General features: G+C 35.6%; 1 protein-coding gene across 4 annotated transcripts in view; it reads left to right on the forward strand.

The window, feature by feature from the left end:
- The window catches only part of RELCH (RAB11 binding and LisH domain, coiled-coil and HEAT repeat containing), a 120,877-nt gene extending 105,646 nt beyond the window's left edge, over positions 1-15,231 (forward strand). For 2 of the 4 annotated variants that reach the window (XM_019937177.3, XM_019937176.3), the window contains exons 27-30: positions 344-432; positions 4,996-5,066; positions 8,286-8,431; positions 13,511-15,231. In XM_019937177.3, the coding sequence (XP_019792736.1) occupies positions 344-432; positions 4,996-5,066; positions 8,286-8,431; positions 13,511-13,536 (332 nt within the window). In that variant the 3' untranslated portion in view covers positions 13,537-15,231. The remainder of the gene's footprint in view (positions 1-343; positions 433-4,995; positions 5,067-8,285; positions 8,432-13,510) is intronic. The other 2 variants (XM_019937179.3, XM_019937178.3) reach the window with 1 other exon arrangement.
- The last annotated feature ends 6,678 nt before the right edge of the window (positions 15,232-21,909 follow it).

The raw sequence follows: 21,909 nt of genomic DNA on the forward strand, positions 1-21,909 counted from the left end.
TTAATTTTTTTACTTTTCATACTCATTTAAACATCCAATTAAATTTCATGATTTAATTTTCACCCTTATTATTTCATAACGTTTACATACCATGTAATTAAATTACGCGCTGTTACAATAATCAATGCCACTGACATAAGGAGATTTGTGGGAATAAACACAGTTGCCTCTTGACAAGTGACTAACTCAACAAATACAGATCGTGCTTGACAGAAGCCTGTTTGCTCTAAGTGATCAGCATGCCATAGGCAGCATTTAAGAGATCTGCTTCTATATTCTTCTGTTGTTCTGTTGGACATACCAGTTTGTTTTTTTTTAATCTCCTTAACTACCTCATCTCAAGTCATTTCAGAGGATTTAATGGTTAATCACTTCTTACCTGGTCTCAGATGTTTACGAATTGACATGGAACATCTTTCTCCAGAGCATGAGGTAAGCTACTATCATGATTAAGCCACTGTGATTATCAGTGCCATGTTCATGTGTTTTAATATCTCCTATATAGACTTTGATTCTTCTCCATATGAGGTGTGATTATGATATGCTGTGCCTAATTTTTTAAAGTCTAGTTCAGCATCATTTTATGTATTTATTTACTAGCTATGAGATCTTAAGACACTCCTTCAACATCTTTGAGATTCTGTTTAATTCTCTAAAGTAGGAATAACGTACTGTCCTTCACTGAATATAGTTAGAATTTAGTAAGAGAGTGTATGTGAAATGCTTTTTATCTGTAAAATGCTGTACAGTATTATCTCTGACCATTAACTTTCTTAGAAGCAAAGTTTCTATTTTCTCTCTCCATTTCCTCATAACTCTTTTCATTCTATTTGTCTTCCTGTATTCTCCAAAACCCTGTTTGTCATTTATTTCCTATTCTATATCTTCAGCCTGTTTTTCTAGCAGCTTTTCTTTAAACTATTATTGTGTTTGACTCTTCTCTCCTAAACAAATCAAAACAAAAACAAAATCTTCCCTTCATCCCTCCCTCATATCTCTTTTTCCTCCCAGCAGTTTACACCCCCTCTCTCAACTTTCACACTGTCTGTTGGTACGTCGTATTCATTACCATCACAGTAATCCAACAAATCTTCTGTCTCTACGATCACTACTGATCAAAGTGCTGCACCGAAAGGACACTTTTCAGACCTGATAGGAGCATGCAGGAGTATGTAGCCTTTTCATCCATATCTTTGTCAACACTTGGTATTCTTAGACTTTTTAAATTCAGTAGATATAAAGTGGTATATCATTATGGTTTTCATTTGCATTTCCCTGATTATTGTCAAACTTGAGAATTATTTGTATGTTCACTAACATCAAAGCCTTTTTAGGTTTTTTGCCCATTTTTCCCACTTTGGGTTGTCTTTTTTCCTATTATTTCCTTGAAGTTTGTTATATAATTGGAATATCAGTATTCAGTCAGTTTTGTGTTTTATGAATATCTTTTTCCAATTTTTGGCCCATTTGAACACTGATTTTTAATTTTTTAATAGATTGATTGATCAGTTCCATGACATGATCTCCTATACTTTCTTCTTAAAATGTTTAAAGTTGTATTTTCACAATAAAATTCTTAATCCATCTAAAATTAGTTTTTACGTATGATGTGAGGTAGTGCTTAAGTTACATTTTTTTCTATATGGATAACCAGTTGTCCCATTATTGTTTATTGAACAGTACATCATGTCTATACTGATTGGCAGTGCCACCTCTATCATAGATGATGTTTCCTTGTATGCATGTGTCTGTTATTAGGGAACATTCTTTTCCACTGGTCTCTTTCTCAATTATTGTAACATTGATACCCTGTCTTCATTACGGTTGCCTTGTTAAAAAGTCCTAAAATCTAATAGGGCAAGTCCAGCACCCTGTCCTTTTTTAGAACTGTTCATGACCCTTAGCATTTTTATGTAAATTTTAGGATTATTTTATGAGACTCCAAGAAAGATCTCATTGAGATTCTGATTGAAATTGAGTTGATTCTATAAATTAATTGGGAGAGACATCAACTTCATGATTTTGAGTCTTCCTATCCAGAATATACTATATCTTATGTTTATTTAGATCTCCTTTAATGTCTTTTAATAAAGTTTTATAACTTTGTTTGAAAAAACTGTCACTTTATATCTATAATGTTACAATGCTACCTTTTTTAGGATTATATGGTTTTTAACCCTTTCTTGCTGATGTATAGAAATAATATAACTTTTGTATGTTGAACTTATGTCTGACCAACCTGAGAAACTTTATTATTAGTTCTAATAACAAAATGTCACTGGATTTTTTATAAGTTTCAAGTGTAGAAAAGTCACCTGTAAATAATAGATTCTTGTGTAATACTTTTATTTTTTTCCCTTTTCCTTACTGTAGGATCTATTATATTGCTACCCCTCTTTTACTTCTGATATCAATTTGTTTCTTGCTTTCTTTTTAAAATACTTTTGATAGGGGTTTATCAATTTTATTAACCTTTTCAAATATTGAACTTTTGGCTGTGTTGACTTTTCTCTATGTGTTAGTTTCATTGATTTCTATTTTCATCTTTATTTCCTTCTGCTTTCTTTAGATTTGATTTTTTTTTCTGTTTTTCTAACTCCTTAAGGAGGAAACTTAGATTATTTACTTGTTAACTTTTCTTCTTTTCCGATACATAAATTTAAGGCTCTAAGCGCTCCTTTAGCCACATCCCTTTTACTGCATTGTAGCTTTGTTATCATTTAGTTCAAAGTAGATTCTCATTTCCATTATATTTTTATTGATCCATGGATTTTTTTTCATAAGGTAAAGGTAGTTAATTTTATGAGTCAGTTCTCTTATATTTGTATTAGTTTTTTGTATTCTGCTTGTTCTATCAGCTATTGAAAGACATGTTAAAATTATGATTGTGAGTTGCGTCTTTCTCCTTTCAGTTTTCTCAATTTTTGCTTTGTATATTTTATAGATTCCCTTTATCAGCCTGAGGAAGTTCACTTTTTTTGCTAGTTGCTTGAGTATTTTTATCATGAAAGGGTGTTGAATATTGTCAAATGTTTTTTTCTGTGTCAGTTGAGATGATTACATGGTTGTGTTTTTTATTCTCTTACAATGTTTTATATTAATGGATTTTTACATGTTAAAGCAACCTTTGCACTACTGCAATAAATCCCACTTGGTTATGGTATATAATTCCTTTTATATGAAGGTAGATTCAGTTTACTAGTATTCTGTTCAGGATTTTTGCATCGAAAATGAAGACTACTTGTAGAATAGAACAAATAAGAAGCCTTATTTTCACTACCTTCCATTAGTGTAGGGTGGGACTGAAAATAGGGGGAGGGTTAAAAGTTTTTGAAAGTATCAGACTCCCAGATTCCCTTTTGAACCTTGGTGGAAGACTGGAGCTTTCCTTTCTAGACTTGAGATATCAGGCCTAGCTGAGAGCAGGAATAGGTGCTATAATGAAAGGAGGGAAATTAAGTCAAAGGTATAGTTAGTCACTAGAAACCTCATTACCTTTCTCCTTCTTAGCTCCAGGAATGGGGTGGCAGCCAGAATTATATTTGCAGGGAAAAAAAGATTGGCAGAAAGTTTGTGCCAGAGTCACCTTAAAGTGAATTTACTCATGCATGAAGAGATTCTAATCAACGTTTTAGTACCTCAGTCTTTAGTGGATATCCCAAGATCACCAACCATTTGAAAAAAGCCTCTGACATCAAAGACAGAGATGAAAATATACACACAAGAAAAAGGATGCTGGAGGGAACGGACAATACAGGGAGCAGAAGAGAAAGTACAAAAACTCTCCCAAAAAAACACTGATGCAAAAGAAAAGAGCCAAACAAACGAAATCTGTAATGTGACAGATGAGAGAGCGGGAAAACATTACAAAATCAAAAGTCTTTACCATAATCTGCAAGGCACTAGAGGACCCAGCTCCTCCCTCCTTACCTCCCGGGCCTCACCTTCTGCCTTCCCCCTTGCTCACTCTGCACCCACCACTCTGGCTTCCAGGCTTAGAATACAATAGACATACTCCCACCTGGAGTCTTTGCTCAGCCTCTAACCAGAGTCTCACACACTTACTCCTCATGTCCCTCAGGTTCTTGCTTAAATATCATCCTCTCCATGAAACCTGCTTAGAACACCTCCATGTAAATGGTAATATTCTTCACTTTGGCCTTCTATACCCCTTATCTCACTCAGTGTTCTTTCCAAAGCCCTTATCACTTTGTAATATACTATATGATTTACTTATTTTTTGTGTTTGTTGTCTATAACAAAGGAACATAAGCTCTCCACAAGGAGGGAATGTTGTCTATTTGCTGCATCCTCTGTGTCTAAAAACATACCTAGCACATAGAGGGTGACAATAAGTTTGTTGTCTAGTGACCTCCATGCACAAATATGGGCCAAGAAAATTCAGGAGGGCCATTTGGTTTCTGGTGTGGGTGCCAGCACTTGGGGCAGTAGCTTCCATCCCTCCACCCTTTCCATTACTCACTCAGTCTCCCCGCAAGAGTGATAGCAACTCTTAGACACCCATTGTCTCCCCAGTTTTAGTGACCACAGACCTATATCTGGTCTCTGCCCTAGACTTTAAAATAGAGCATCTTGCTTTTAGCAACCTGGAAAAAGCAAGGGACAAGGGACAGAACAGCTTTTACTGGGAAAATATGTCTGACCATGGTATGTGTATTTTTTAAATGTATGTAAATTTTACTTTTAACATTAGATAGTGGGGAAAGCTAAGGGAGAATGGAATCAGACTCAGAAGGAAGGTTAGTGAAAATCAAAGTGAATTATTAAGTTATACGATTGAGATCTTTTAAAGCTATTTCGGTACCTAGTCTAGCAATCCAATGTGAATTCCTTTAACTAAGTAACTGCCAAAATTTTCAATTTTTAGTTAACATATTAGCTTATGGGAATATTAAAAATTCAATTAAAAACTTTAAACCGTAGCATTTTACTATGTTAACAGTATTTCTCTAAAGTCATTTTTTTTTAAATCAGGTTATTTTAACTTCCATGATAAAAGAATGTGAACAAAAAGTAGAGAACAAGACCGTCCAAGAGCCTCAAGGGTAAGACATTAATTCTTTTTTTAAGGCTTTAATTAACCTTAATTTCTCTATATAAATTTTCTTTAGGTGGGTGTAGTGTTTTATATTGTGTTATTTTGTAGTCATTAATTTGGAAGATAAGAAAATCCTTTAAAACAGCAGTTCTCTAATGCTAATCCATAAACCATCTGGGAAATATAAAATTCAGATCTCTATCTCATTCTCTGTGACCTCAGCATTCTGAGTCAGCCTAGGGATCTGTATGTTTAAAAGCTTCCAACAAAAACACTAATTTGAAAAGATATATGCACCCCAATGTTCATAGCAGCCAGCATTATTTATAATTGCCAAGGTATGGAAGCAACCTAAGTGTCCATCAGCAGATGAATGGATAAAGAAGACGTGGTGGGTGTGTGTGTGTGTGTGCGTGCACGCGCGCATGTATATATATATATATATACATATACATGCGCACACACACACACACATACATGCATACAGTAGAATACTACTCAGCCATAAAAAAGAATGAAATTTTGCGATATGCAACAACATGGATGGACTTGGAGGGTATTATGCTAAACAAAATAAGTCAGAGAAAGACAAATGCTGTATGATATCACTTATATGAAGAATCTAAAAAATACAACAAACTAGTGAATATAACAAAAAAGAAATAGACTCATAGACATAGAGAACAAACTAGTGGTTACCAGTGGGGAGAGGGAAGGAGGGAGGGACAATATAGGAGTAGAGGATTAAGAGGTACAAAGTATTATGTATAAAATAAACTACAAGGATATATTGTACAACACAGGGAATATAGCCAATATTTTATAATAACTATAAATGGAGTATAACCTTTAAAAATTATGAATCATTATATTATAAACCTGTAACTTATATAAGATTGTATATCAGTTATACTTCAGTAAAATATAAAAATAAAATAAATACAAGCTTCCAAACAGATTCTGATAGGTAGCTGGTTTGGGAATCACTGGTGAACGTAGTTTGTAGAAATTTATGAGAGGAGTTGTAAGATTTAACTTGATTCACTGCATAAAAGATTGTCAACTTGTGAATGTTCTAGTCCCATGCTTCTAACCAAACTAATTAGAATTCAAAGATTCAGTGAAATTAAAATATGAACATAGATGTGAAAGAATAAAGTTGGGCATTTCAGGACAGGAAGTAATTTACAAGTAGTCTGTGTGTACTCTAACTCTTTCTGAAGTAACCTTGACCAGTTGATCTTAAATGGACTCTGTTAGGCATGAAAAGCTCAACGGTGTTTCCTTTATAAAACTGACTACCAGGAATAAGTGTTTCATCTTGTCAGGCTAGGTACACAGAAACACACTCCTCCACACCCACAACCCCAACACACACACACACACACACACACACACACACACACACACACACACACACACACACACACACACACAGTCTTTTGCCTTTTACTATGAGTCAGAACTCTTGCTTTAGTCTCCTAGAATGGTGGGAGCTCTTCTATCATTTTAGCCATGGAAAGTTATAAAACAATAGACATACTTTGATAGGTTTCTATTCTGAACACAAAATCCATAAAGTTAACATTAAAGCAAATAATTCTGTTCATTTGTTGTACATTAAATATTAAAATTATTTGGTGCCTTATTAGTTTAAGATGTAAAAGGTTTTAGACCAAAACTGAGAAAAATTATATGTGAAATACATTCTAAATGAAATTTCATGAATTATCATGCAGGAATTTTACAAGAAAGAAATCTCTTTGTAACTTTCTAAGATTGCTTTGGTTACATGACCTTCCTTTTTAAGAAAAAAAAAAGTTCACATTTATAATCATATTTTCCCATGTTATTCAAATCCTCTATATTATCATTTATTTTTTAACTTCTTTTAAAATTTATTTTTTTATACAGCAGGTCCTTATTAGTCATCCATTTTATACATATCAGTGTATACATGTCAATCCCAATATCCCAATTCATCACACCACCACCCACACGTGCCTCTGCTTTCCCCCCTTGGTGTCCATATATTTGTTCTCTACTCTGTGTCTCAATTTCTGCCCTGCAAACCGGTTCATCTGTACCATTTTTCTAGATTCCACATATATGTGTTAATATACGGTATTTGTTTTTTTCTTTCTGACTTATTTCACTCTGTAGGACAGTCTCTAGATCCATCCACATCTCTACAAATGACCCAATTTCGTTCCTTTTTATGGCTGAATAATACTCCATTGTATATATGTACCACATCTTCTTTATCCATTCATCTGTCGATGGACACTTAGGTTGCTTCCATGTCCTGGCTATTGTAAATGTTATTCAAATCCTCTATATTAACATTTTTTTTTAAACTCTTACTGTAGAGAATTTCAAATTAACACAAAAATAAACATGGTATAATGATTTCCCATGTACTCATCACTCAGCTTCAACAATTATCAACTCATAGTCAATTTTATTTCATCTATACCCAACTCTTCTCCCCTCCCATATTCTGATATACATCTCTAAAAGATAAGTGCTATTTTTTTAAACATAAACACAGTATCATCACACCATAACAACTCCTTAATATCATTTATTATCTGGCCTTTGTTCAAATTTCTAATGTTTCATAAATGTCATTATTGATTTGTTGTTCGTTTTTTCCCTACAGTTTGTTTCCTTGAGTCAGGATCCAACATTCCATATATTATAAGTGGTTAATATGTTTCTTGAATCTCTTTTAATTCAGAGGTTCCCCCTTGTATCTCTTTTTTTCTCCATACAATTTACTTGTTGAAGGAACTGAGTCATTTGTCCTATAGAGGTTCCCACAGTCCAAATCTTGCTAATTGCATTTCCCTTGTGTGGTTCAAAATGTTCCTCTGTATTTCCCATAAATTTACTAGTTGGATCTAGATCTAGAGATGTAATCAGGTTTGGGGCATGTTTTTTATTTGCCAAGACTTCTACATAGGAGGAGGTGTGTTTTCATTGTGAGGCAGGTAATGTCTGCTTCTCTCTTTTTTTGGTGATGTTAACATCTATTAATGATGAATGCCAGATCCGTTAATTCATTAGCAATTACAAAATGTATTACTCTATCATTCCTTCTTCATTTGTCAGCTAGAATTCTTCAGAAAGAAAACCGTCCCCCATATGTACTATTTTTACCAAGTTATACCGTTTATATAGTAAAGACAAGATAAATGTTCAATTCTTTCTCTTTATGTACCAGTTTCCAAAGTAATGAACTGATCCACCCTCCAACCGGAGGCAAAAGAAAAGAGAAAAGGGATTACATGCAGAAATATCAGCACTGTGCAAAGGACAAAAGTTTCAGAAAAGCATATTTGGGAACTGTAATTAAAGCTACAGCACAGAGTATGTACGGGAGAACAATAGAGATAAGTCTATAAAGGTAGACGGGCACCATTAATAAAGAACTTTGTATGCTACATGAGAGGTTTGGACTTATCCTGTGGCCAGGAGTCAACAAACTTTCTCTGTAAAGACAGTAAATATTTTAAGCTTTGCGATTCATATGGTCTCTGTTACAAGTACACAATTGAACTCTGCTATTGTAGCAGTAAGCAGCCATTGACAATATGGAAATGTATGGCTATGGCTGCATTCCAATAAAACTTTATTTACAAAAACAGGCAGCAGACTGGATTTGGCCTGTGACCCTTAGTTTACCAACCCTTAGTAACTTTGCTTCTCAGGCCTTAGGGTCCATCAGAATCACCTGGAAATTTTTGGGTGCCATCTCCAGAGTTTTTGATTCAGAAGATCTGGGATGGAGCCTGAGAATTTGAATTGCAACAAATTCCCAGGTGATGTTAATACTCTGGGTCCAGGAGCCACACTTTGAGAACCACTGCTTTGGAAGCCATGCTCTAGTGAATACAAGCAACAGAGAAGCAGGTGGAACAGAAAGCTACTGTAGTAACCCATGATGAAGGCAGGTGTGGGCATGGATGGGCAGGTAATAATAAGATACACTCATGAACCAGACACCATTCTCAGCATTTTTCATATATTTGCTAATAATTTATCATAATAACCCTATGAAGTAGATACTATTACTATTCCCATTTTACAGATGACACAGAGGTTAGGTAACTTGCTCAAAGGCCACCTAGCTACTAAGTGGAGGAACCAGAATTCAAACCCAGGCATTGTGGTTCTTGAGACCATGGTCTTAACCACCATGTTTTACTGCCTATATGTAACAGTGAGTATGAGAATAAGATGGACTCAAGATATATTCAAATGTGAACTCAGTTTAACATGGCAACAGGTTAGAGTAAGAGAGAACTAGAATCTAATAAGAATTCCCAGATTGAATGATGGCACCGTACAACCAAATGGAACTGTTCTGAAGAGGAATATTTAAAATTTGAGGTACAGGAAGAAAAACACTATAAGCAGTTTTTGAGATTTAGGAACCATTAGGATATAGGTGGTAATTAAAGGCTTAGGTAAGGACTAGAGGTGGATAGATGATATCACTTGGAAAGGGAGCTCAGACCTGGAATTAGACCAACATTTAAAATGCAGCGTTTAAGGGACTTCCCTGGTGGTGCAGTGGTTAAGAATCCACCTGCCGATACAGGGGACACGGGTTCGAGCCCTGGTCCGGGAAGATCCCACATGCCGGGAGCAACTAAGCCCGTGCGCCACAACTACTGAGCCTGTGCTCTAGATCCCAAGAGCCACAACTACTGAAGCCCGCACACCTAGAGCCCATGAGCCCATGCTCCACAACAACAGAAGCCACTGTAAGGAGAAGCCCGCGCACCGCAACGAAGAGTAGCCCCTGCTTGCCACAACTAGAGAAAGCCCACACGCAGCAACGAAGACCCAATGCAGCCAAAAATAAATAAATAAAATAAATAATTTTTTTTTGAAAGTGCAGCATTTACAAGAAGCTTAACTGAGAAATAGGAGGCAAATCAGAGTGGTGTCAAAAAATCAAATAGGGGTTTCAAAGAGAAGGAATAGTGATCTTTGATTTGCAAGATATAGTGATGTGGAGAGAGAGAGAACTATTCTAGGACATAAATAATTTTAAAGATAGGCCAGAAGTAAGAGATTCTATAGATTCAGAATCAATAAGAAATGACAGCTGGTTGGCTATGAGTTGCAAAGGAAAGATCTGAGAATCCCTTGAAAGCCTGCAGTAAGAAGACATTACAAGGCAGCCCATTTCATTTTTAACAACTCTGTTTTTAAAATATTCCTTTCTCATCCTGAGTTAAAGTCTCCCTTCCTATAACATCTACTCTCTATACCAAGTTTTCATCATTTGGCGGAGGGGTCAGAGTCAGACCCTTTTGTCTAACTGATAAAAATGTAAACTCTTTCTTCAGAAAAAAAAAAGCCATAATGTAATTGTTCTTCACTAGAAAGCTTTGTAAAATACATACGTGGGTCCTCTACCCCAGATGGAAAAAATCCGACTCACTGGGGTTACGTCTAGGTGTCCACATTTCAAAAAGTTCCCCCAGGTAATTGTGATGTGCATCAGTAGAGCTCTATGGATATATACAGCTGTGCAGATATATATTATATATCTCATTTTTCATGAGTAACACAGAGAGGTATCTTAAGTCTCCTAAATCTTCTCTTCTCCAAACCAAACATTCTTCATTCCTTTCACTTTTACCTCTTATGGTTTCCAGACTCCTTAGCATCATTGTTGCACTCTTCTTAGAATATCATTAACACTTGATGGGGGACTTCCCTGGTGGCGCACACTCCCAGGGAAGCATTCTCCCAATGCAGGGGGCCCGAGTTCGATTCCTGGTCAGGGAACTGGATCCCACACGCATGCCACAACTAAGAGTTTGCATGCCACAGCTAAAGAGCTGGCGAGCCGCAACTAAGGAGCCCACCTGCCGCAACTGAGACCCAGTGCAACCAAATAAATAAATATTTTTTTAAAAAAGACTTCATGGTATCTCAAGTATTATCTGAGCCATGTATCCTGTTTTTGTAGATACAAACTAAAATCATACTTATCTTTTACTTAACACTGTTTCCTACAGAAAAAAAACAGTACTATAAACCTAGAATGTTAAGGAAAGGCATCATGGAAAAGATAGGGCTTGAGCTGGGAATTAAAAGATGGCTAGACACGAGATAAAAGAAGAAATATTTAAGTTGAGAATGGTTTGAACAATTAGACTAGGCAGACCTGACTCAAGGGCGTCTAGAAGTTAAGTAGTGATGGTTGGTTAAACACACACACACACATAAGAATTAGATTGCTATGTTTCTTGAATGCCATGCACATTTTATCTTGTAGGTAGTAAGTGACCACTGAAGATTTTGAGAAGGGGTGTGATATAAAGAAGTGATTATTTAAGAGGTGAATCTGACTAATGCAAGGATGCCAGATCTAAAACTTTTGGAATAATTCAGTTGTAAAGTATTGGCATTAGAAATAAAAGTAAACTATAGAGAAGATGTTGTAGAATAGAGTCACAAGATTTGATGATAGTTTGAAATGGAGAGCCATTATATTCACTGTTGGGAAGAGAGGAAAAGGATACAACCACTGGCAAGTAAAGAAATAAAAGTGAGTGATAAAAACTCTCCAGAAAATGTGCATAGAGGGAACCTACCTCAACATAATAAGGGCCATATGTGACAAACCCACAGCAAGCCTCATACTCAACGGTGAAAAACTGAAAGCATTTCCACTAAGATCAGGAACAAGACAAGGATGTTCACTCTAGCCACGGCAATCAGGGAAGGAAAAGAAATAAAAGGAATACAGATTGGAAAAGAAGTAAAACTGTCATTGTTTGCAGATGACATGATACTATACATAGAAAATCCTAAAGATGCCACCAGAAAACTACTAGAACTAATCAATGAATTTGGTAAATTTGCAGGATACAAAATTAATGCACAGAAATCTCTGGCATTCCTATACACCAACAATGAAAAATCAGAAAGAAATTAAGGAAACACTCCCGTTTACCATCGCAACAAAAAGCATGACATACCTAGGAATAAATGCCTAAGGAGGTGAAAGACTTGTACTCAGAAATAAAAGTGGGGAGTTATTTCTAAAGTTAGGGTATGAAGAAAAACTTGAGACATTGGCTTTATGTAGCAAACAGTGGTAATGTGGGACTGGCCCTCAGGAAAAATGTTGTGATTCAATAAATATTTTTGAGTCATCCTATGGAGATGTTACTTAAAACTTATAGAATGAGTAAGTTTTGTAATTGAAGAACTAGAGCCAAATGCTGAGCCTCATGGAGGATTACTTTGTGGGAAGAGGAAAAGCAGCAAGAGAGGGGTATTCAGAGCACGTAGGGTCAGACCAGGTTGATGTACTGGCAGGAGAGCAATGGGAAGAAGAGACTTTCAGGATGGGCATCGTGGTCGGGTATTTAACTGAGTAACTCAGCACACACCTTTAAAGACCACATAGAACCAGAGGTCTTAGGTAGCAGCACATACTTCATGTGTAGATTTAACAGACGTCTGTTGAGCTCCTCTACCTCGCTCGCCACTCATTGTCTTTGACATGTTCAAACATATTCTCTTACTTAGTCCTCAAGATATTTTGCAGTAACAGTTGCAAAATTTTACAGAGGAGGAAACTGAATCACAGTGATTTAAAGCATCTTGGCCAAAGCCACAAGGCCAATAAGCTGGATTACTGAATCCATTATAGCACAATTGTTGGATCACTGAAAAATTGTCCTTTATCAATACTCTGTTCAGTAATATGATAAACCAGCTGTGTTTAGTAGTCATTTAAATTGTGCTTACTTCCTACACAGAAGGTTGGTCAAAAAGAAAGGAAAAGATTTGACACTGTCCATCAAAACTAGTGCAATTGGCAATTGAGGACATGTTTCTTCTCCCCAACCCTGCCCCCCTAAAAAAGTAATATGTCCTAGGATTGTTTAAAGACCTCACTGAGATTTCCTTTACTCATCTGTGAAAATAGGGGTAATATCTATCTCCCAGGGTTGCTGTAAGAATTAAATGAAGTAATGCTGATAATAAGAAGAATAACTAACAGTTAGAGCATGGTATTACGTGCCTGGCACTGCTAATAAGCACTTTACACTCGTATAATTCTAAATAGCCCTGTGAGGTAGGTACTAGAATTATCTCCATTTTATAGATGAGGAAACAGAGACTAAATAACTTGCCCAAAGTCACACAGCTGGTAAATGACAGAACCGAGATTCAGTCTCATTCCACACTTTCTCCTAATCACTATACCACACTGCTTCCTTTAAAAAAACAATGAACATGAAAGCTGCTAACCTATTATGGTACCAAAAAACTCTACTCCATAAATACTAGTTTCCCTTTTGTGATACCAGTTCAGAATGCATTTATTAATGTTATACTACTAAAGAAATGAAAAAATAGATATTTTAGTTTTTTAATTGCTTTACACGAATTTCAAAATTTCTTTCCTAGCTCAATGTCAATTGCTGCAAGCTTAGTGAGTGAAGATACAAAGACCAAGTTTTTGAACAAAATGGGCCAGTTGACAACATCAGGTGCCATGTTGGCCAATGTGTTTCAGAGAAAGAAGTAAAAGCAGGAAGGAAGCCCCCAGTAAACACTAAATGGACCTCAAGCAGACTGGTTCCTTGTACTTGAAGTACTTGCCTTTTTTTATTTCTTTTTTATGTTCTTGCATTATAATTTTATCTTAACCTCCAAAGATATTTGCACTGCTTTTGATTATTGCTGTATATCTGTTAATTTTGGAGTTACAACTGTGGTGATAAAAAATTGAGTTGATAGTCTGTACCAAGTTCCTCCTCTATGTTCTTGTCTTTCAGAATAATTTTATATATATATATATATATATATATATATATATATGGTTTTTTTTTTAATTTTTGGATGGGATATTAGCAAATATCTGTATGATACACTAAGCTATTACAGTGGTACTTAAAATAATGTAAATTTGCAGTCATTGTTATAAAGTAATAAAAGTGGAGATTACTTAAGTATTTAAATTATGAAAGAATAATGCAGACTTTTTATTGTTTCTTAACTGACTAGAAAGAGCCACCAGCATTACTCTGTGCCTTTTGGACTTCAGTTTGTGTGTCTGTAGGAATTGTGTGCATTCCATTCACACAGTGTTTATAATACTGCAATGAATTTGAATTGCAAATCCTACAGTAAGTAGATAATAATGAAACTTTCAATATTTCAGCACTCTCATGAATATTCTTTAAGTGCTATTTAAACCTCCCCATCACTTACATGCATATAATGAACGGACTTACCTGAGGAAACCCAGCACAGAAGCATGGGGAGTGGTTAACCAAGGTGAATTTTACATACTGGTGTGTAGTAGATTTAAATTCTCAAAACTAAATTTAAGTAAGAAGACCTAATAATTGTGACATTTTTTCCCAAACCGAAATACAGAAGAAAATAATGGTTTGAATCTAATATTTAACACCTATTTACATAAAACATTTTATTAAGATGTTTTCTAATGATTTTAATTTCAGAGATTATCTTTTCATTCTGTGTGTTACAGAGAAGTACAGAAAAGTTCAGGACATTTGGGGGCTGCTTTTTTCCCTCTAAACTAAAAATGACATTGGCTAAATTATTACTGGTTAGTTATCACCTTGTCCCTTAAAGTCAGTGACTATTCTTGTGTTTGATATATATTACATAGAGTCTTAAGTCAGTGTACTGTTCCGCTGGAATTTGACAGTTGTCTTTAAAGTAACGCAACTTGAAGTAGAAAAGAGTGGTCCTGGACATAGAAGGGAGGTGGTTGGTTTAAGGGGTTAATGTGAGGCCTTTTTGAAAAATGCATATTTTGGTAAAGAGAATTCTCTTTTGAGCACAGCTGATACAAATGGGTGATTGTCATGTTTGTTGTATAAACTGGTTTAATACACTTGGAACATAGGTGGTTTATATTCACTTCCTGGGAAAGCTAGCTTACCACATATTAAAGCTTATAAAATAAGTTGCCATAGGCAAAGCCATTTAAAAATTTATTCTGAAATTATTTCTTTTACCTACAGTGAAATAATTGTTAAGTAACTAGTCTTTACGGAAACTGTTGGATTCTAGGCATTCCTGAGAAATTGAAAGTGGCTACCTTTCATGTCAAAAATGTTGATCTATTATAAATAAAATGTTTTTGCATACTTGTTTTGGTTTTGGTTTTTACTATGTGTGTTTATTTTCATTTTGAAACACTATATCCTACATCCAAGCAAAATGAAATGAGAAAGTGTATGTTCATTAAAATATATTTTATTTTAAGAATATAAGCTATATAAATTACCTATTTTAGTTTACTTTTACTAAAAAAAGATTATGTTGTATAAAATTAATACATTTCCAAGGTGATTTAAAGAAAAAATGTTTAAATTCTTATTTGCTTTGAACTGTAGTAGAATTAGTATGTTTATTACCTGGTGAATAAATAATATATTTTTAATGTGATAATTTTTATTAATTTGTGACTCCATTTATCTAAATGCTAATGGTTTTTTTGGAAAGGCACCAGCTAGCAAGATACACAGTATATCTCAAGTGAGTCCCCCTTATTATGCTGTTAAATATATTAATGTCAGTAAGACTTCCCATTTATTTTCACATTGATTTTTGTGGTAAAATATGGATTCTTTAAACACAAGATAGTCACTAATCACTGAAACTGCGTGTGTTCTTCCAAAACAAGCTGTAAAACTCCCATCCTCGCTCTTTTTAAACAGAAGTAAAAATGATACAAATTAAAGTTAAGTTTGCAAAGTAATGAAAAGTTAATTTGAAATTATGCTCCAAAGCAAGCCAGAGACTAAAATTTTTCAGAAATCCAGAAGTGCCATAGTTAACAATTTTGCTGAATTATTCCAAGAGCGATGCTTGAGTAGTAGCACTGTCTACCTCTCTATACATGGTATCCTTGACCTTCATTTGTTTCCATCAGTGCACCTTTTGAAAGATTACTTTGCTAAACATCAGACTGACTTACAACCTGAATGAAATTGTGAGTAATTTAAGCAATTTTAATGGGATATCAATTCAAGGTGCTATCAAACTTCCTTTTCTTACAGAAAAAAAAAAATTGGTTCAAATAGTCTCTGAACTAAAATTTAGGGAGGTGAAATCAGTGTGGGCTGAATTGTCTTTTCATGACCCTGATTTTTAACATAAACTATTTTAGACCATTATTTGACCTTTAAGGACATAACTTTGTCTAGACCTACCTTGTTGATCTTTGAACAGTGATAGCCAACTGCCGCTAACATTTTGTGCTGATTACCAATTTCGTAACTACTTTTTGTGTAAATAATGTATATTTAAAGAGCTTTGTAATTGGCTACTCTAATTCCTAAAATTCTCCAGATTGTCCAGGTAACAATATTCCAACTTTATTTTGGTTGTTAACTCTCTTACAAGCAAACTGTGAAGTAAATTTAGCCTTTCATATGAATAGACTTGTTTGAAAGTTGTAATGTAACGTTGCAGTGTTCTTGGTTTGTTACTATTTTATTTCTGTACATTTAAAAATAATAGGTTAAAGCTATATGCTACTAATCAAAAATAGTAAATGTATCTGCATATTGGTAAAATAATTGGATTTTAGACTATTTTTATACTACATAAGGATGCTCTGCATGCATTCATCTGTGGAGTCTGTGTTCTAATCACAAACTGAGAGTGCCACATCTCATCATTCCTATTTTTCCTTCAGGACTAACTACAGGAAACTTTGTGTTGATTGCTTTCTTTATGTTTTACTTTGTTTGTGTATTTTAAAAAATCTTAAAATAAAAATTTCCATTCACTGTAAGAGCATACCAATCATAAAGTACACAATAGTTAATATAAACTTACCACAGTATTTTAAAAGTTTATTATGTGTTTTTGATAGCATATAAATAATTCCTTCAGTTCAGTGTGGTGAGGAATGTAAATTATTTGCTTTTCTCCAAAGAGTCTTCAGTAATATCTGGAAAGTTCTGTTCAAAGCATGTCTATATTAGAGGACTGTTTGCGCGTGGGCTTTTTCTAGTTGCGGCGAGTGGGGGCTACTCTTCGTTGAGGTGCTCTGGCTTCTCATTGCAGTGGCTTCTCTTGTTGCAGAGCACGGGCTCTAGGCGCGCAGGCTTCAGTAGTTGTGGCTCGCAGGCTCTAGAGCGTACGGACATCAGTAGTTGTGGCACACGGGCTTAGTTGCTCTGCGGCACGTGGGATTTTCCTGGACCACGGGTTCGAACCCGTGTCCCCTGAATTGGCAGGTGGATTCTTAACCACTGCACCACCGGGGAAGTCCTGTTTTACTATTTTAATTCCTTTTATTTCGTTAAAGATTACTCCATTATATTTATTTCAATTAGATCATTTCGTGAATAGATTTCTTGAGGGACTTTAATGTAGCAATATTTATGTTGTCTGTAAACTACCATTTTGTGTCATTATAGGTATTAAATTCTTTGTCAGTAATGTTATTTAGGGTTGTCATTTGTTGATAGCAGTCTGCTTTTTAAAATTTTAAACTACTATCTTGGTGGAAAAGCAACCCTCTCTTGAACTGTTGGCATTTGCAACCTTGGATATTTTTAGATACGGATTTTCAAAAAAGCTGGAAATATTATAAATATCTCTATATGAAATATGCATTGTTGAATAGTACTAATAATTTCTCATTGACTTTATGATTTCATAGATGCTTTATCTTTATTTCTGACAATTACTTGACAGTTCTTTAAATTTTTAGCTTTCTCTGTTTGTAAGCTGTCCGTCATGTATCAAATAACGAACTTATAATGAATGCTTTAATAATGTAAATCATTTCCTAATTTATTTTTATATGGATTTTATAAATATAGTCACCTTTCTAACAAATTCTTTTGTCTTACCATCAAAGAGAATGAAAATAACAATATGCTTTCTATTCCTCAGAAGACTTTATGAAAATTACATAATAGTAAACCTGAAAGTGTTTTAGCACTTCTAAAGTTTTATGAAAGGTCAAAGTGAAATTTTAAATTTTAAATTACTGAATCACTAAAGTGTGGATAACCCCCTCCCTCATGCTTTTGTTTTCTAGCAAGTGCACAGGTTACCATGCCAGGCATGGTTTATCTAATACTGCAGTAGAAGAGGCAGAAACTACTTTTGATGGTTACTTTGGCCTACTTTGACCTCTCCCAGAGTCTCCAACCTAGTGAAGACTAGTAAGGTAAATTTGCTCTTTAGGGACTTCCCTGGCAGTCCAGTGGTTAAGACTCTGTGCTTCCACTGTAGGGGGCACGAGTTCAATCCCTGGTCAAGGAATTAAGCTCCCACGTGCCGTGCAGTGAAGCCAAAAAAAAATTTTTTTTTGCTCTGTATTTACTAAAACTTGTGATTAAATTAAAATTTTTTCAAAGACCCAAATAAATTAGTTTGATAGATTCATTTTCCATTACATAAGTTGTTTAGGTTTTGAAAAAGTTTTACCCTCTGCATCCCCACTGTTGTCTGTTAGTATACATTTGATTCTTATAGTAACTAGCTTTGACGTGTAGTTTGAAATTCCAGGCTGTTTGCAACTAAAGTTTTCATACTGAGGAAAGCAAAATAAGAACCGGCATTTCTTGAAAATAATTGGCTGTAAATAAATCTACTGTTATCTAAGAGAAGGAAATCCTTCAGTTAACCATGGACCAATAAAAAAAACAATTCAGGTTTCTTCCTGAAGCTACAAAAGTCTTCATAAGGAGGTAAATGCTACATATCAAATTTAGAGACCATTTTGCTTTCTTTGTCATACTACAGAAACACTTAATATTGTAATCATCCTCAAGAAATTATGAAGAAGTGACAGAAGACTAGAGATGAACAAATGTCCTGATTTTAAAAATGAGAAGCCAGTAGATTTTATAAATGTGGATTCCCATCTAGTTCTCAATTTATATAAAGCCTCTTCAAGTTGGCCCTTTCTGACCACCCAATACAAAGTAACCGTTGTAATTCCCTAATCAGCCTGGTTTATCTTTTTCATGATTCTTACCAGCACTCATTTTCTTATTTTTTACTGTCCATCTCTCTCACTAGACTCAGCTCCATAAGAGAAAATGTTGTCTTATCCTTTTCAACCAGTGTCTCTCCAGTACTTGAAGAATGGTATATGGTAGGTACTCAACAAATATTGATTGAATGAATTAATGAATTGTTGAGCTTGATATCAATTCTATGCAAGTTTTCTAATTAGATTAAAAGAGTGATTATGAGGATAATCAGAAGTCCCCAAAACAGTATGAGTTTACTGAGACCACATTCTGAACTAACCTAATGTCCTTTTCATAGAGCCATTATATTTTGATCAGGAGAATTGTGTAGTCTTGTGCATCATGAGCTCAGCAAAGTATCTGACTGTTTCTCTTAATATCCTTCTTTATTTCCAAGGTAGAAAATATGGGTAAATAAAAGTGCAGATTAAGAGCTGTGCCATGTGCATATGGCCTAAAAAGCTCTCGGAGCTTGTATTCATATCTCTGGCTCCCTGGGCAGCGCCTTTAACAACAAACCTTACCATGTTTCCTAAGCCATTTGTAAATGTAGGGAAACGACCCCTTTCTAAGGATTATAAAGTCATTCACCATTCAACCTGTGTATTATTTATGGAGTACCTATGTTGTGCTAGGCATGGGATGCCATGAACGAGACCAACAGAGAACAGAGCTTGCAGCCAGGCAAGGAAACAAACAGGTTGAGAGGGAAGGGCTGAGGAGGACTTACCTTAGTTAGGGTGATTACTTTGGAAGGCCTCTCTAAGGTGACATTGTACCTGAAAACTAGGAAGAATGGGCTTTAACTATTTGGAAATAGGAAGAGAAGAAAGAGCAGTATATGCATAAGCCTTGGTGTATTTAAGGAACTGGAAAAAGAAGGCCAGTGTGGCTGGAGCATTTTGAAATGAGATGGAGTATCAAAAAATGAAATTGGAGAGGGGTATAGCCAGATCACAGAAGGCCTTGAACACTATGGTTAGAAGTTAGAAAGGGAAGCCTTTGCATATTTGAAGTAGTAGAATGACTTGATCCAATTTACATTTCGATTAGATATGCTTTGTAAGAATGCTTTGGAAAAGGGTATGAGTCTAGGCTGCAGAGAAGCTAATGCAGCAATCTAAGCAAGAGATGATGGCAGCTTGGACAGAAATGGAGGGAAAAAGGCAGATCTGAGATAGATAGATATATATATACTTTTTTTTTTTTCTTTTTTTTGGCTGTGTTGGTTCTTAGTTGCTGCACGCGGGCTTTCTTTAGTTGCGGCGAGCGGGGGCTACTCTTCATTGCGGTGCGCGGGCTTCTCATTGCAGTGGTTTCTCTTGTTGCGGAGCATGGGCTCTAGAGCACAGGCTCAGTAGTTGTGGCTTGAGGGCTTAGTTGCTCCACGGCATGTGGGATCTTCCCGGACCAGGGCTCGAGCCCATGTTCCCTGCATTGGCAGGCGGATTCTTAACCTCTGCGCCACCAGCGAAGTCCCTGAGATATATTTTGAAAGTAGAATTGGCATGACAGGTTGGGTATGAAGAGTGAGGGAAAGAGAAAAACCAAGATGTCACTGAGATTTCTGTCTGGAATAATTTGAATAAATAATGAGTGATAACAATAGTAAGGAAGTAAGGTAAAGAACAAGTTTTAGGAGCGAATCTACAATTTTGTTTTAGATGTGTCAAATTCGAGATGTCTGAGAGTTACCTGTCTAAATATCAAGAAGTTAGTTATACAGGTCTGGATCTCAACAGAGGTCAGGATTGAAAATATAGATTATGGAGTCAACAATATTTGACTAAATCCATGGAAGTAAATGAGATGGCCCTGGGGAGAGAGTAACCGTGGAGAAGAGTATCCAAGTCTGGGACACTCCCATATTTGGAAATTCAGCAGAGCAAGAGGAACTACTAAGAGGTTCAAGAGGAGTGAGGTAGGAGGGAAACCAAGAAAGTGTGGCATCTTGGAAGCCAAGAGAAGAGTGTTCCAAGGAGGGTCAATTCCTGCTCAGCAGTCAGGATGACGATGGATCTGAAATCTGGTGGAAGATTAAAGTCACTGATGACTTCAATAGTAGTTTCAGTGGATTGGTGGAAATAGAAGCCTGATTGGAGTGGGCTAAAGAGAGACAGTGACTAGAGATGACAGCTCTTTCAAGAAATGTTGCCATAAAGGGGAGCAGAAGTACTGGTAGCTAGAAAGGAACATGAGGTCATGTAGGTAAGTTTTTTAACATAAGAAATTAGATCCTGTTCATATGCTGGTGAGAATAAGCCAGTAAATTGAGAGATAGTGATGATGCAACAGCAACAACAGGCAACAACTGCAAGAGTGAAATCCTTGAGAAGGCAAGAGGGGGTGAGATTCAGAGCACAAATGCAGCCTGGCCTCTTTTGTAATTGGAGAGAAAGCAGAGAATAGATACACTTGGAGGTAATTTGGTAGATTTAGTGGTGGGAAGGTTTGGGGGTTTCCATTCAATTTCTTCTCAGTGAAGTATGAAGCAAAGATGTTAGCTTGGCTGTCATGTGGAAAGTATTGGAGGTTTGAGGAGAAAGAAGGTAGAAATGGTTGTCTCCAAGAATGGCAGAGTGAATTGAGGGAATTGTAGGATTGCCAAGCAATTTTGAAAGCCCATTTTAGAATAGTAATTATGAATTTAAAGAAAGACAGTTAACACAATTGTGGGGTTTTTTGTTTTTTTGTTTCTTCCAGACAATATTAACTGTTCAGGAGCAGATGTGAAGATACACAAAATAAAGTATAACCAGGTCTGGGTTTTTCTAGATGCATAAGAGGAGGAGAAAAGGCAAGGACATTAAAGCTCTTGCAAAG

The sequence above is a fragment of the Tursiops truncatus genome, chromosome 13, assembly GCF_011762595.2.
Source record: "Tursiops truncatus isolate mTurTru1 chromosome 13, mTurTru1.mat.Y, whole genome shotgun sequence".
In the NCBI taxonomy this organism is placed as follows: Eukaryota; Metazoa; Chordata; class Mammalia; order Artiodactyla; family Delphinidae; genus Tursiops; species Tursiops truncatus.